Here is a 17,460-nt window from a genome sequence, read left to right as displayed (position 1 = left end):
TTCACTGACTTTACAGTCCCACGCAAGCTTTATGCAGATGCTACCGTGTACATGGTGATGGAATTTAGTACACGTGCACTGACTTGACCGTGCGTGTACACGTGTACCCGAAACGGGCCTAGTACTTAATTGTGCAAACTCAAATGAAATATTTATTGAGTAGTAGAATTAACCAGTTGTCTCACGATGGATCAAACGTAGTGGGAAAGCGACGTTTCGTCTGCAAGCTGCTAGACTTCATCACGCAATGAGCAAAGACGCTGCTGCGCACGGGTTATATAGCGTCTGGAGCTATTGTCCTGCTCCACTCATGTGTGAGCCGCGCCGTGATTGGCCAAAGCCGCTGGCCAATCAGGGTCTGCGCTGGTGCTTGGTGCCCGCTGGAGCGTTTGCATGCTGGAACATTTGCATGCTGTAATATATTAATATTTATTAATCATAAAAAATGAACTATGCTTCACTTGTGTTGTTTTCAAAATCTAATAGTGGAGTCAAGCATGATGTACGTGTTTTATGCAGACCGACTTTTTTTTTATACAAAGATGTAGTTAAGTATTAAAATTGCTTGTGTTTTTATAGTTTTAGTCAAGTATTTCCTGTCTCAATTTCCCTTCCTGAGCTGAAATCAATCCAGTCCAGTATTTTTTTTATGATCACGAATTGTGCATTCAATATACATGTTCAAGCTTCTTGTGAAAATGTACTCTTGTTTCCATGTACTTCATGTATAGTACAGCACTTTTATGGGTAATTTCCCTATTTTCACTTTATATTAAAGCCAAGGCAGGGTCAACTTTAACCTTTTTGTACTGGAGGGGGGGGGGCTCAGATGCCCTCTTTGCAATATTTTCTCAATGTGCTACATGTATTTTTTTATTCACAAACTGTAAGATTCTGATTAACTGTACTTGAAAAAAATGAATATCACCATATTGTGCCTGTGTATTGTTTTTAAAATTTCTTTTGTATTCCTTTGTTTTTTGACATTTTGTTTCTGATTGCTTTTTTAATGGAAATCGTCAGCCACTTTCTAATGACCGTAAACAAGATCTAAAAGTACATGTACATGTAATTTGATATAAAGTGTTGTGGCTTAATGCTCCCCTCCTTCCGTCTTAAAGGAAACCAAAACCCAAGAAAAGAAGCACTTTTATTGGATAGAATAAAATGAGAGAACAATGTAAAACAAGTTTCATCAAAATTAGTTATGAAATAAGCAAGTTTATGGAGGTTTAAAAGGTCTTGTTGTACTCTCTTTTTATTACTTCATAATTACGATTGTTATTTGCCATCATTGTTATTTTTCTTCTGTTTCCCTGCCCAGTTGGTACTTTGGCAAGGTCGGTCGTAAGGATGCAGAGAAGAAGCTCCTGGCTCCCGGGCTTCAGAAAGGAACTTTTATTGTGAGAGATGGAGAGGCAAATCCCGGTGAGTAGAAGAATAATAGATTGAAAGAAAGATAAAAAAGAAGGTAGGATGAAGAAAAAGATGGTCTAAAAGGTTTCATGAACATCAGAGAATTGTAGTCTCTGATTTTCCATAATCTATGAAACTAGTAGAGGAATATATTTCAGCTCAGTTGACTTTATTTAGTATGAAAAATACAATAATACTAAATAGGTTCATTATTGCGGATTGAAATAATCGCTAGAGGGTATTCATTTGTCTCGCAATCTACTATGGTCAACAAGGAAATTCGTGATCACTCTCGCAAAGTGTTCACTGGCTTTCTAGGAAATTTGTGATCACTCTCGCAAAAATTGTTCACTAGCTTACAAGTTCACGAGTTTTCGAGTGCCTTTATCAAGTGATAAAGAGTTGCAGCGGCACTCAAAAGCTTGTGAACTTGTAAGCTAGTGAACATTTTTGTCTCACCTGCGAAGCAAAGTGAGACTATAGGCGCCGCTTTTCCGACGGCGACGGCGGCGGCATCAACATCAAATCTTAACCTGAGGTTAAGTTTTTGAAATGACATCATAACTTAGAAAGTATATGGACCTAGTTAATAAAACTTGGCCATAAGGTTAATCAAGTATTACTAAACATCCTATTAGAGTTTCATGTCACATGACCAAGGTCAAAGGTCATTTAGGGTCAATGAACTTAGACCATGTTGGAGGAATCAACATCGAAATCTTAACCTGAGGTTAAGTTTTTGAAATGTCATCATAACTTAGAAAATATATGGACCTAGTTCATGAAACTTGAACATAAGGTTAATCAAGTATCACTGAACATCCTGCATGAGTTTCACGTCACATGACCAAGGTCAAAGGTCATTTAGGGTCAATGAACTTTGGACGAATTGGGGATATCTGTTGAATTCCCATCATAACTTTGAATGTTTATGGATCTGATTCATGAAACTTGGACATAATAGTAATCAAGCATCACTGAACATTTTGTGCAAGTTTCAGGTCTCATGATTAAGGTCAAAGGTCATTTAGGGTCAATGAACTTTGGCCGAATCGGGGGTATCTGTTGAATTACCATCATAACTTTGAAAGTTTATTGGTCTAGTTCGTTAAACTTGGACATTAGAGTAATCAAGTATCACTGAACATCCTGTGCGTGTTTCAGGTCACATGTCCAAGGTCAAAGGTCAATGAACTTTAGCCGAATTGGGTGTATCTGTTGAATTACCATCATAACTTTGAAAGTTTATGGATCTGATTCATGAAACTTGTACATAAGAGTAATCAAGTATCACTGAACATCCTGTTCCAGTTTCAGGTCACATGATCAAGGTCAAAGGTCATGTAAGGTCAATGAACTTTGGCCATGTTGGGGTTTTTTGTTGAATAACCATCATATCTCTGTAAGTTTATTGGTCTAGTTCATAAAAAGAGGACATAAGAGTAACCATGTATCACTGAACATCTTGTGCGAGTTAGAGTAGTATGCAAAGTCAGCACTGCTGCTATATTGAACCGCGTGATGCAGGTGAGACGGCCAGAGGCATTCCACTTGTTTGCGAGAGTGATCACGAATTTCCTAGAAAGCCAGTGAACACTTTTTGCGAGAGTGATCACGAATTTCCTTGTTGACCATAGTAGATTGCGAGACAAATGAATACCCTCTAGTGATTAAAAATACAATAGTTAAATGTGCAAAATGGTAAATAAAACACAAAAATTGCAATCAAATTTGAAATAAATATGACAATTTTTATGAAGGGCTGTTTTTCACCCCATTTATATGACATTGGTAATTGGGGCATTTCCAAGCAAAAAAATGTTATAGAGAATAGGAGAAAAGTTCAAGAGATTTCTGTGTCCGAGCATAAAAAAATTGTGCCAATATAAAGTCTCTGGATAAAACTTTAATATCCTAGCTAACCCCCTCTGTTCCTTTCACTTTGCATTTTGATTTTTTCTTTGATTCATCAAGGATGCCAGTCTTCAGGCAAAAGCCTGAATTCAGGCTCTGGCAGTTTATTTTCAGGCCATATTTTTAGCACTTTTGTGTACATAATATTGTATTCTAGGTGATTTTCAAGCCCTCTGATCAATTCCAACTGGCATCCCTAATTTATGTATGATGATATTTCTAATATCCTTTACTGTTTGTTTTTTCGTTGGGTGCATTGAGCATTCCTTGGAAATGATGTATGCACAATAGAAATATTCAAATTCTTTCTTACGTCGATCGCGCCTTTTATCATTCATTGTTGTATTTTGTTTATTATATTTTTTCTTCAGGTACATTCTCTCTGTCTGTGCGAGACTACGACCCGGGTAAAGGGGAGCATATCAAGCATTACCGAATCAGAAAACTGGACAATGATTCCGGCTATTACATCACACAACGAAGCCAGTTCCAAACACTGCTAGAACTCGTCCACCACTATGAACGTAAGTAGTTTTGGGGATTTATTTGTTTTACCTCACTGATCTGGGTATAAAATAATGTTCATACTTTAGGTGCTACTTTTCTTCCACTTTGGGGTGATTATGGAATTATGAGGCCATTTTCAAGAGCTATTTTATTGAGCAACTTAAGCAGTTGTGCTGTAAAAACATTTCTCATTATTCTGCTGTACGGTATGTAAAAAAATGATTTTCTCAACTGTTCTTGAATATTTTGCTGGCATCTCGCGGCGACTTTAAAGTAGATGGTCGCCCCTAAGTATTAAATTTTGGAATTCTAAAAGACATCAAAGTTTATCATTACGGTTAAATAGCCTGTCGACATCATGCATTTCCTGCACCGTTACTGATGATATACAGTACATGTACGTGATGAACATGCGCGTTTGTGGTATGAGTGATTTGTATGTTAGTTTTGCTAAGTTGAATCATAAATCATTAATTACAGACCCCCCTATCTCCCCTCCTCCAAAAATGAAAGGAAATCAAAACAACAGAGTTCCCACAGTCATAGAAAATCCTGGTAAAATTTGCAGTCATGGAAAAGTCAGAAAATTTTGAAAATTTGTGAAGAGTCATGCGAAAGTCATGGAATTGCATTTACCTCTTGCAGGCCTGCCAACTACTCCTTTTTAAAAGGAGTTACTCCTTTTTTGGAAATTTTTAATATCCATTATATCATAGGGAAAGAAAATTCTCCTTTTTTGTCCATGTATTATGTACAGTCATCTATGGGAAATATGCTGTGACTCCTATTTTGTAAATGAATCACTCCTATTTTGTATGTTTACAGGTTGGTAGGCCTGCTCTTGGCTTTGGCAGCTTTCCAGTCTCGCAGCTTTGATACTCTGCTATTATAATTGGTGTTCATGATTTCCATTTTTCCCCCAGTTTTGTGGCATCCCAAATTCTACAAATTCTAACTCCCGGGATGTCACAGGAAGTCATGGAAACTGGAAAGCAGGAATTTAGTCATGAAAATGTCATGGAATTCTGTTTTCAAATTTCTGTGGGAACCCTGAACAAAACAAATACACTATGAAGATGTGGTGTCTGCAATTTGACAAAAAAAAATCAAAGAAACTCACATTTATATCCTGTACATTTCCTCCATAAGTGACTTTGATTTACTTCCTGCATTAAGAAAGTAATGTACATGTAAGTCCAATCCATGGAGTATTAGTTATGCCCTTAGCCTGCAGTTACAAAGATACAATAGTTAAAATTAAAACTCTGTTGGTGTAGGTCTCCCCTTGAAGTCATTTGTATTATTGTGATACTGAAAGTAAAAGTCTATGATCATGTATCCTTCGTCCACCTGTACTTGACATGTCTATATTTGTCAATACAAGTAATTGTAGTGTAATGTCCACAGTGATCATTTTAGCCGACTGGTAATGTTCACCTTCTAGCATTCCTAAATTACACGTTTGGAAAGAAAATATGTAGTTTTTGGTTCATTTAGGATTCTTGAGAGAGAGAGAGGGTAAATTAGGGGGGGGATTGGCGTGTATGGGTATCATACTCCATAGTCATCTTAAATCACTTTCAACTATTTTCAAAGTATAAGAGATGAGATTATTCAGTCACAGAAAGGTTGAGAAACCTCAAGCATGTACTGTAATACATATATACTATGCCAGATTGTGCCTGTTTGAAATAGCTTTGACAATCAATGCTAGCAAAATGATCAGGATTATTTTGATTTGTATTGATGAGTTATATCACTCGCTGTCGATACCCTAATTGAAGCAGAAAACCCTCTCAAGTACTTTTACTCTTTCTAGAATCTGACAATGAATTGTGTTGTTGCTCGTTGATACTATGCCCTTTAATAATGGGATGATCCAGGCTGGAGATATTTTTATCTTAATAAATACAGTAGAGTAGAATTTACAGAGCAAAATGCTGAAAATTTGATCAAAATCGGATAACAAATAACAAAGTTATTGAATTTTAAAGATTTGCATTCCGGTGAAACAGTTCTAGGCATGTCTTTATGAATATACATTAGGTGGGCTGATGATGTCATATCCCCTCTTGTTCTTTCGTATTTTATTATATGAAATGAGGTTTATTAACAAAACTGGTTAAGTGCATTAGTTATTTATTGCCGCAACTTTATTTCATCAAAATGGAGACATCATTTAATAGACATGTATGGAAAAATGAAACATTTATGATTTCATGTAATAACATAAAAAAAAGGAAAGTGGGGATGTGACATCATCAGCCAACCTGATGAACATTCATGACAATGTGCATAAAACCATTTTCAAAAAATATTTATAAACAGCCTTGACCATCCCTTTAATAAGAGAATAGTAATAAATGCCTCAAATCCTTTTATATTGTTTCCAGAATCTGGCGATGTTTTGTGTTGTTCGCAGGCCATACCATACCTGCAGAAGAAAACCGTAATAGATGTCTTAAATCCATTTCATTTTTGTTTCTAAAATCTTTGTTTAGGCTGTGTTGTTCGCAGTCTGTACCATACCTGAGGCTGAAGAAGAAAAACCTATATATGTCTTAAATCCATCTTGTTTTTATTATACTCCTGTCCTACGGGACTTATTACGGTGTCTGTCTGTCCTTCCGTTCGTTAACTTTTTTAGTAAATGCAATAACTTCAGTTTAACTTACCCTAGGGTCATGTATTTTGGTGTGTATGATACTAGCATGGATTTGAGGAGTTCTATCGATTTTGAGGTCAAAAGGTCAAGATGCCACCTTACACTTTTCTTCCTCGACTAATAACTCCATTTTCCGAGTTACAGGAGGCGTATTATTTGCTCGCCACAGCGACACTTTTGTTTGATTCTAGAATCTGCCAATAGGCTGTGTTGTGTTGTTTGCAGTCTGTACCGTATCTGAAGAAGGAAACCCTCACAGATGTCTTAAATCTTAAAATAAATCTTAATAAATCTTAAATCCATTTATTTGTTCTTTCTAGAATCTGCCGATGGATTGTGTTGTTCACTGTCCACACCATGCCCGAAGGAGAATCCTAATACCGCTGGTCTTGGCAAGGACATGTGGGAGATACCAAGAGAGTCACTCAGACTAGATTCCAAGCTCGGCGCAGGACAGTTTGGAGAAGTATGGAAAGGTACGTCAAGTTCAAAGTGGCACTAAATTAAGAAGTACATGTAGAAGGGGGAGCTGTCCTGTTCTACACCACCTACTTAGCTTGTTGTACGCTAGCAAATGAGACGCTGAATGTCAACCATTTGTACCGTTGCACACGTACATGTACCGTTGTATGGGTCAGGAAAAAGTGACCTCACCATAAAAATATGATTTAACGTATTGCATGCGCTTAGTGAATTGAGGTGCAATACGCGTAGGGCCGGGTTTACTGACTGAAATGCGCATTGCTGCTGCAGATCAGACGCGCGTTTGAACGACTTTAACTTTCGCTTTCAAAATTTTCTTATTTTCATAGATATGTGTGGGAAAAAAAACAATTGTTTGTATTTTCGCTAACTTCCAAGTCATTGTGCAACACAAATGGCGAATATTCTTATTCGTGCAATAGTGCGAGATTTTTCATTCTGTGAAAGGATGAGACGCTCTATTCAACTCGGCTAACGTCTGATTGACTAGAGCATTTTTCTTTCACCTTATGTGAAATCTCGCACCATCACGCTCATGCCTATTTGTATAGTATAGGACTTGCTTAGCGTAAGTTTGATACAATGATGATCAATGCTTTTGCCATGACAGTTTTTCACTCTGTTTCAAATATTGCGCAATGAGAAATCAATGAAACATGGCCGACCACATTAAAAAGTAATTACAAGGAGACTACAATACGAAGCCGGAAGGGGATTTACGTAATCTTGGCTGGGTATATGTAGGATGGTCAGTGAGGAGAAAGGGATGGTAGTAGGTAGTTGACTGATCATCCAGAAGCAAGCAACATTTTAAAGATAATATTGAACATATCCACGTTAGCATGATCCATAGGTTTGTGCAAGATGAACAATCATGACAACTGCTAAAAACATTGAGGTCTTAGGATGGTTGAGAATATTTGCAACCCAATGAAAATGATAATCCTGAGTTTAGTCAAGTTTGTGCTGTCTTGTCATTGCTTTAGTAGGATGGGCTCGTATGACATATAAGATATAATGGGTGATTTCAAGTACGGTGTTCGTGTTGAGAGCGTGAAAAGGCTGCTGAACCGAGCCCCAACACCGAGCTGAGTTCAGAGAAGCGATACCGATTGCGTTATCGATACCCTATGACGTCATGCCTCTGCACTGCGCTGCTGATTATCTCAACTTTACGTGAGAAATTCTTGACGACGAAAGTGAAATCAGGAAATTGCAGTACAATCTTAACGTACAGAATGCACAGGTTAAAATCACTGCAATAATCAGAAAGTATAAATATTATATTACATTAAAATGTGTAAAACTCTTATGATTTGCGCTCATCTTAACTGTAATAGATAATTTTACGGGGGCGTTTCATCGTGTTCGCCTCCTGTTCGTGAACTACAGTTCATCAACACCAACACCGAACTTGAAATCACGATTTTCCCAATCCCTGGGGGTTGGTGTTGGTGAATAGGGAAATTGCACGTAGATCGTCAACACCAGCTGTAATGCTCGGTTCAGCAGAGGACATTCAACACCGGAGCTCAACACAAATTGCTGGAAATACGTCATATTTTCCGAGGTCAATCCCAATACCAGCTACAACACCGTATTTGTCTCATCATCCTGTGATTGTGCAAGTCAATCTTGGTGTGGGGCTCTGCAACTTCCTGGATTTTATTGGATTGCCATGTCTATTTTCTAATTGAGGTACATTTTATGTTACAAGTACTGAATCCATGATATTTAGCGTGTTCTGTTGAGGACAAACTGAGAAATGCAGAACTATTGGAACCACTTTATTATTACTTTACAGCCTCTTGATTTGTTGTGGACAAATCTGAGAAATGCAGAACAATTGGAACCACTTTATTATTACTTTACAGCCTCTTCTTGACTTTTTTACCAAGAAACATGTTAATATTCATCCCATCGTCTTGTATTTTTTGTTTCAGGTCTGTGGAATGGTAATACAGAGGTCGCTGTCAAAACCCTGAAGCCAAAGACTATGACCCCGGCAGCCTTCCTGGCTGAGGCCACCATTATGAAGACATGTAGACATGAAAACCTGGTACAGCTCTACGCAGTCTGCTCAGATAGGGTACGTTGTCGACAAAACCGCACATGGGTCTAGTGCATGCAGGACTACATCCATGGTCAAAAACCACACTCTGGTTTAGAGTATATGGGACTACATGTTAAAAAACCCACCAAAAGTTATGTGTATATATGGGGCTGCATGTAACAAAGCTGTCAATGGTGTTGCATTGCATGGGGGGGGGGCAGTAGTTTCACAATGTCATGCACAATGCACAAATGACTAGAATGTGGCAAGCTAAATGTGTGTCTCTACTGCATTAGAAAGTTGAAATATCTCTTCCTTTATTTTTTCAGAAAAGTTTCCAAATCACTTCTATTCAAAATTCTAAAAAGAAAAAGCTCTGAACACAGGCCTGTCACCACCATATTTTTTCTCCAAATGACCAGGGCTAGAACCTTGAACCTCTGCATCAATTTGTAGCAAACCCCAAGTAGCTTGGAGTACAGGCAAGCTCTACATTGTCCAGTAATAATCTGCTATATTTACATCAAACAACACATGTGAACAAAATTATACACTTTACAACAACAAAAATTTATTATAAAAAAAGGTGATTGATATATGTAGTACTTTCACACAAAAGCATATTTTACTGTATTATTGAACTATAGATTCCCTGAATCTTTCTTTCAGGAACCTATTTACATCGTGACAGAGTTGATGAAACATGGCAGTCTTTTAGATTACTTGAAAGACGGAGACGGTCGACACCTGAAACTACCTCAGCTTGTAGACATGGGAGCACAGGTAATATTACACAGTTATTTATTCATGTAGAACGTCTGCTTAACTTGTATGCTAGCAAAATGGGAGGCTTGATGTGAATAATTTGAACTATTGTGCCTGAACTATCCAATGTACTTTTGCAAGCATAGGGTCAGGTGGCATCACGATATGATTCATGAATTAAACGTAGGTACAATAGAGGATTCCCCCACATGACCTAAGCAGCCATGTTAGAGGACATAACAGATGGGAAACCTGTGATGAGATGATTGAAATAATCTACAATTATGAACAAATCTACAAATGAAGCTTTAAATATGAAAATAAAAATTACACTATGCTAAAGATACAAACATTTGCCACTTATACATAATTTACACCTTGCCTCTTCATCCAATTTAAACGATTTACATGTAGGTCTGACAAGTTTATCAGGAAAAGAATTCTCTTTTGTTTTTAGTTACAAATGTTTCCAATTATTGCTAAATATTTACAGTGTTTACAGTGAGATTTTAGTGATGATAGTAATGATACATTGTATTTCTAGAGCGCTTAATACATAATGTGCCTTAAAGGCAGGTAGAAGCTAATGGCCTCTATGTGACCTTTGACCCTCGTGTAGATTGCCAATGGGATGGCGTACCTAGAAAGGAAGAACTTTGTTCATCGAGATCTCGCTGCGAGGAATGTGTTGGTGAACACTGGTAATATCTGTAAAGTAGCTGACTTTGGCCTTGCCCGAATGATAGAGGATAACGAGTACCAGGCAAGACAAGGTAAGCTCTAATTACTTTTTATGATGAGTTAAAATGAAATTGGTTTGTGTTCTATATTTTGAATGGGAATTTCTACTGAGGGGCTTAGTAAGCCTACGTGTAATAAAAGAAAATTCATACATTTACATAGCATGGGTGTCTCATAGGGCTGTTCTCAAGTTAAAGGGATGATCCGGGCTGAAACTATATCTTAATACATAGAGTAGAATTCACTAAGCAAAACGCTGAAAATTTCATCAAAATCGGATAACAAATAATAGAAGTTATTGAAGTTTAAAGTTTAGCAATATTTTTTTAAAACAGTCATGAATATTCATTAGGTGGGCTGATGATGTCACATCTCCACTTTCCATTTTCTGATGTTATTACATAAAACCATAATATTTTCATTATTTCATACTTGTGTGAATTATATGTCTCCCTTATAATGAAATAAGTTGCAGCAATAAATAGCTAATGCACTAAATCAGTTGTCAATCCAATTTTTCTAGTTCTTGGAGGAAAAAATTTGAATAAACCTAATTTCATATAATAAAATACTAAAGAACAAGTGGAGATGTGACATCATCAGCCCACCTAATCAATATTCATGACGACTGTTTTTACAAAATATTTCTAAAATTTAAAATTCATTAACTTTTTTATTTGTTATCCGATTTTGATGAAATTTTCGGCATTTTGCTCAGTGAATTCTACTCTATTTATTAAGCTATAAATACTTTCAGCCCGGACCATCCCTTCAAGAACGACTTTATGAGCTGCTGGTGATTCTTTCTTGAGGTCAGTGATACATATTTGCCAACCATTCCGATTTTGGCGGAATCATCCCGATTTTTTATTGCCAATTCCGCATTACGAATATCAACCCCATAATTCAGATTTTCATTGATTTTTACATTGATAATATTGAGAAAACGGCTGGAGCGAAGGTTAGACCAATCTGAAGCTTGCGGGCACCTGGATATCGCGATATCCCAAATAGCATTATTTTTCCACTAACTGAACACACTCTTGTACGTAGTTTTTCACTTTGCCTATCTCACAAGCCCCCACATTGCAGAAGCGCGTGCAAACACAGCTAGAGCGACAACACATGCAAATACAATGCATGCTGCGACGTCGCGAGCGCGAGTATACCTCGCTGCTAACCCAGGGAGCTTCGGCCTGTGCCGCCGGGTTATCGACGGGCCGTTACTGCGCTGCAAGTGCATATGGGTGCGGGTGCAAACGTAAGATCAAGCTCAACGATCGTCGGATTAATGGCCAAAGGATATAGTTTTCCGTGAAATTTTGAAGCCAAAATTACAAATTTAGTGTGTAGAAACTGGATACCGTCGCCAATGCGTCGTTTGGATTGTGAATGTGAGTTGTGACTGTGATTCCGATCGTTTACAGACAGTGCGTGAGTGCAGTGGGCAGTGACTGAGTACCGGTACCTAGCCCAGTCGCGGCCCGCTCGCTTCGCGGGTCGGAGCTCCCTGGGTTAGTGAGTACCGTACCGGTGCATTTGCAATTGAATAAATTCATGTGTAAGTTACATATGCATTTAGACTGTTAGTCTTTTTTCGTGAAATAAAGCCAAAATTGTTTAGAAATACAAGGAGTATTCGGCATTATCGTGATTTTGGGAACCACCGTTCACTTCAATACAGCAGCGCTTTAGTCAGTCACACGCACGGTTCCCTATTTCCACCTCCATTAACTTTGTACACAAGTGCGCGTACACAAATCTACGAGTGGTTCCCAAAACCACGATTTGGCCGAATACTCTGAGAAATATCCAGTTATTATTGTAATGGAAATACATGTTTTTGAAGTAAAAAAATATGGTACAATGTCATGAAATGAATCCTGTTGATTTTCCTGTTTCATATTTCATTACTTTGGGACAAAATTAAGATATTTTTCTCCTTTGTGGACAGGTAAAAGGCACTTCAAAAGTGAAGGAAAGCCCCCCATTTCATGTTCTAAAATTCCAAAAATTTCTAACCGTGGCAGGGGGGTACCCCCACACCCTTCCCGCGCAAAATGTCACACGCCGTTACTCTGCGTGAAAAATGGATTCCTCTTTTTTTTCTTCTAAAGTTGGCAAGTATGGTGATAGACTTATGTACACCATATTTTCATTAATGCTGATCCAGTGCCCGAGAAAGGATCACTAGTCATTCACCAAGTCCCTTGTAAGAACAGATATGTGTAACACTTACCTGGCTTATGGCATAATCTAGTGAAGTTGTATTGTTCATTTTTGGTAGCCCAGCTCACCCCCCCTTCATAGTTGTGGCAGCAAAAAAGTACTTAGAGAATAAAACTTCATAATTGTGACCTAAAAAGCGATTGATAGAAAGTGTTTTTACAAGTTTAAAACATTTTAAATTTGCATGTGAAAACTTTGATTTAAATAAGGTAAAATGTTTAGTCTGACTTTGTGAAACACCCCCTCCCTTCTATGAAGTGTTTCATCAACATTTTTTGTCTGAAAAGTTGTCTGATCTGACAACATGCCTTGATTTTGATTGGCTGAGAGGCACTGTGCTTATGGTAATTGTGGGATTCAATAGGGCTTGTCAGAAAACATTGCCCGGTTCTCACATTTTCCATCTTCAAACTTTTTGACTGTTGTTGACGTATTTTCTCCTTTTAATCGTAGGTGCGAAGTTCCCCATCAAGTGGACGTCACCAGAGGCTGCCCTCTATGGCCGATTCACAATCAAATCTGATGTCTGGTCGTTTGGTATTCTATTAACTGAGCTGGTCACCTATGGTCGTATTCCCTATCCAGGTAGGTACATGTAGATATAACCTCTGTATAGAGACAACCTTATATACTGCCCTCTATGGCCAATTCACTATGTAATCTGGTTTCTGGATAGATAGATAGATAGATAGATAGACAGACAGACAGACAGACAGACAGATTGATAGATAGATGGTTTATTCATAAAAATAAATACATCATCGCGGCTAAGGCCGAATTGCGATGTAGTTACAAATTAATAATGGCACAAAAAATATTCAAACAATAACAGAGATAATTGCAAAACAAATGATATGGATAAAGTATGGAATTGAAACTTCTTGTGTTGTGGAATTTTAGAATTCTAGAAAGTATTCTATTAACTGAGCTGGTCACCTATGGTCGTATTCCCTATTTAGGTTAGTAGATATGATTTTATAAAGACCACCTGTATGTGCACCTCCTCCTCTCAAAAGATAAAGAAAAACAAAGGCTTGATATTCGAGGTTCACTCCAGCATGTGATGTGCATACTGTGCAGACTCAATGAAACTTTGAAGCTGTCCGCAAAAAAGTGGTGTCAAAGAAACTCTTGTTTGTTGCCTTATTCAACTTCACAACTTTAAATTTTGACAGCATGCAGACGAGAATAATTCTTTCATGAACTTCAAGTTAATTTGCAAATGTTTATGTTTTGAAGACCAAATCATCATCTTGGCTATTTGCAGAGAACTATCCTCAGAGACTTATTGTTGGTTTTGGAAAGTCTTATCACTTATGACAGTTACCATGCTAAATCTAGAGAAGGGTCATTGTAATGCATGGAGACAGGCAGGCAGTCTTGATCAGTTTATTGTGAAGGGGCAATTTTGAGTGGTTTACCATCTTAAAGATAAATGAAAGTAGTTGCAGAGAAAGTCTGTAAAACCTTAATTGTCAGTATATCATCGAGGATCTAGATCTGGTACAGTTACATGAACTGAACTTTGTGAAATCATAAAATCTAAGCTGAAATACGATCACACTGAAGATCGCCAACACAGATTGGCTCACGTGGGACAGTGTAATATTATTGCTGGAATAAAGACCCAATGGAAGTGACCGAATTTGCGCTTATTTTGCTTATTTCTCAGCAATTACACAATTTCTTCCAGAACGTGGGTGGTCATTTTATTAGATTCTGTCAAAAGTCATTTTGAGATCGTTACCAGAACTGGAATTTATCTTTAAGGAATTTTGTTATGTTGTATGTTGAAACAAGCTTCATTATCAATAGTGGTTGACTGTTTAAAAAGTATTCATTTGGTATACAATGATTTATGGGTTTTGGTTGGTATGGTACTAAAGGAAGAAGAAGTGGTTTTAGGAGGTGTTTGGAAAAGGAGACGATTGCCAGCAGCCAGGAACAATAGACGAACAATAGCGGACGCTGCGTGACGATTGAACCTTTTCCGGGCAAGATCATGGCGGGTGTTTCATAAAGCTGTTCGCAAGTTAAGAGCGACTTCAAGAACGACTGGTAATCCTTTCTTACGCGCTAAACCATCGCCTATGGTGTATACCATTTACCAAAAGAAAGGTTCACCAGTCGTTCTTATCTTACAAACGGCTTTATGAAACACCCACCAGGTTGATCACGGACAGGATGTGGCTACTGTGCTTGAACCACAACCAAAACACCACTAAACCACGCTGCAATCTAACACCATTCTCCAACTCATACACTGCCATTGGCGGTGGAAGCCAAAAATCTTAGGAGGGGACAACCAAAAAAAATTTGACAAGCCAAAAAAAAAGGTTCTCAACCCAAAAATTTTAGGGGGGACGTAGGAAAATAAATTGACAAGCAAAAAAAAAAAAAAGGGTCATCAACAACAAATTTAGGGGGGACCGTCCCCCCCTCCTCAAATTTAGGGGGGGGAGACGTCCCCCCCGCTTCCGCCGCCTATGTACACTGCTATTGCTAAACATGCATGTAAACACGGTTCCCACAGTCATGGATAATCCTGGAAAAGTTTGCGGTTGGGAAAGTCGGGGGAAAGTCAGGGAGTTTGGAAAATTTGCGAAAAAATCATGGAATTGCATTTATCTCTTGGCTCTGGCAGCTTTCCAGTTGGTCGCTTCTCGCAACTCTCATACTCTGTGATCATACTCTGCTATTGTAATTGGTGTTCTTACATGCAAGTTCCATTTTTCCCAGTTTTGTGACATCCCGAGTTCTACATAAATCCCGGGACATCACGGGAAGTGATGGAAAGCAGCAATTCAGTCATGGAAAAGTCATGGAATTCTGTTATCTCTGGGAACCCTGTGTTAAGGACAGGTGGATCAGAGTAAAAGCATGGGAGTATTGTATGACATCAACTCTAGGTTTTCCATACTTAAACACAAAGCCCACAGATTTTTGTATACCAACAGGACACTTTTCAAACAGCTAAACCACTATGGATATTTGGTAGCTCAGCATGGTTGTAGGAATGATTTTTTAAACAGGTGATGGTTTTATATTGAAAAAAATGACTTTGCTAAAGAAAGGTAATTTTGTTACAGGAAATATTCAACAAGCAATAAAAAAAAGTGTCGCAACAAAAATGAAGTTGATTTTGTTCCAGGATACATTTGACAAGAAAAAAAGAGGAAATTCTTGGGGAGGTGCTTCAAATCTTTGGGATGCTTGAGCACTCTGCTTTCCAGGGCCGTGCTGCTCAGTGAGTGTTGGAATAGTGGGTTTTCAGATGGCTTATGGTCACACGGGTCGTGTGGACCAGTGGTTAGAGCATTGGACTCATAATCGTATGGTTGTGAGTTTGAATCCCAACTCTGCCATTGTCTCCACTTTGATAAAAAGGCCCAAGAGTGATATCAGTCATCTATTACATCAGCCACTATGACTAAACCTAGACGTAAAATGTTTCCAAGGTAATTGGTTATATTCCAGCTTGGTGTTTACTAGCAAAATGCTGTCCTGCCGAGTTCCTACGGGAGTTACCACAAACAGAAACTTGCAACCCACTTTATTATTATTTTTTGTGTATACTTAAATTTTACTTCGCAGGTATGATGAACATGGAAGTATTAGAGCAGGTCGAAAGAGGTTACAGGATGCCATGCATGCACAACTGCCCCGACTCCCTCTACGACATGTGTATGTTAAAATGCTGGCACAAAGATCCCCAGCAAAGACCTACGTTTGAATTCCTGCAATCATTCCTGGACGACTACTTCGTCTCGACGGAACCAAACTACCGAGAGGCCGACTGAGTCACGGAGGGGTGGTAGTAGCGACGTTCCCACTGCTGCAGATATTGGTGTGTGTTGTACTGTGAGAGTGGTGCGCAACCCTACAGCTTGCCATCCATGAGCTCAGAAGAGAGATCAGAAGGGTGCTTCACTGACAAATTTGCTCTAAGCCAATCAGATGCATGGATTTCAGCAGCTTATCACAAATAGTCAGTGGAATTCACTGACCATCTGTTCAGTGGAATGCTCCCCCGATGGGGAAATGTTTCACATATCTTTTTCTGCAGCAGTGGTAACTCATCAAAATAATGATATAGAACTTATAAAGTGAATATTTATCTAATTTTTTTTTTTGTCATAATTTTTTTTGGAAAGTCCATTGCCTTTTTTTTCCACCGTATGATTAAATTGTGGTTATCCTGAGGTGCCTGTCATTGAATATGGAAAAAAAAAGGAAAACAACAGAACTATTAATCTTCATTGCAACTGTACATGTCTTCCAGTATGATTGTGTGTGTTTTATACATAGAAATTTTGTGTGTACTGTCTATATACCATGATTTTTTTTTTCAGAAGTACTTGAAAAAACTCATTCATTCGATAGTGAGAAGAATGGTAGTATCGTTGAATTAACAATCATTCTTTATACATGTACATTGTGTCCCCATTTATTTTTCAATTAAGTCCCAGTATAGGGGGCCGGACTAGATTACTTTTTGAAATTGTCCAAGGGTGGCCTGGTTTATCATCAATGCATTGTCTGTTAACACTGCTTATACTGTAAGCAAGGTCAGATATTAAATCTCCTTTGATGTCATCCATGAAACATTGATTTCATAGAGAATATTAATATCATGTTCAGAAAGATTATATAGCTTTTAGACTATCCAGTTCATAAAACATTCTTT

At 38.0% G+C, this 17,460-nt stretch overlaps 1 protein-coding gene across 1 annotated transcript in view; it reads left to right on the top strand.

The window, feature by feature from the left end:
* The window catches only part of LOC121430447 (tyrosine-protein kinase Yes-like), a 46,931-nt gene extending 29,750 nt beyond the window's left edge, over positions 1-17,181 (top strand). The window contains exons 5-12 of the mRNA XM_041627714.1: positions 1,325-1,428; positions 3,702-3,854; positions 6,823-6,978; positions 8,929-9,074; positions 9,708-9,821; positions 10,423-10,576; positions 13,227-13,358; positions 16,368-17,181. Of these exons, the coding sequence (XP_041483648.1) occupies positions 1,325-1,428; positions 3,702-3,854; positions 6,823-6,978; positions 8,929-9,074; positions 9,708-9,821; positions 10,423-10,576; positions 13,227-13,358; positions 16,368-16,573 (1,165 nt within the window). The 3' untranslated portion in view covers positions 16,574-17,181. The remainder of the gene's footprint in view (positions 1-1,324; positions 1,429-3,701; positions 3,855-6,822; positions 6,979-8,928; positions 9,075-9,707; positions 9,822-10,422; positions 10,577-13,226; positions 13,359-16,367) is intronic.
* Positions 17,182-17,460: the final 279 nt, after the last annotated feature.

Source organism: Lytechinus variegatus, chromosome 17 (genome assembly GCF_018143015.1).
Source record: "Lytechinus variegatus isolate NC3 chromosome 17, Lvar_3.0, whole genome shotgun sequence".
Classification (NCBI taxonomy): Eukaryota; Metazoa; Echinodermata; class Echinoidea; order Temnopleuroida; family Toxopneustidae; genus Lytechinus; species Lytechinus variegatus.
The sequence above is the reverse complement of the archived record's forward strand: the minus strand, read 5'-3'. Positions and strand labels throughout refer to the sequence as shown.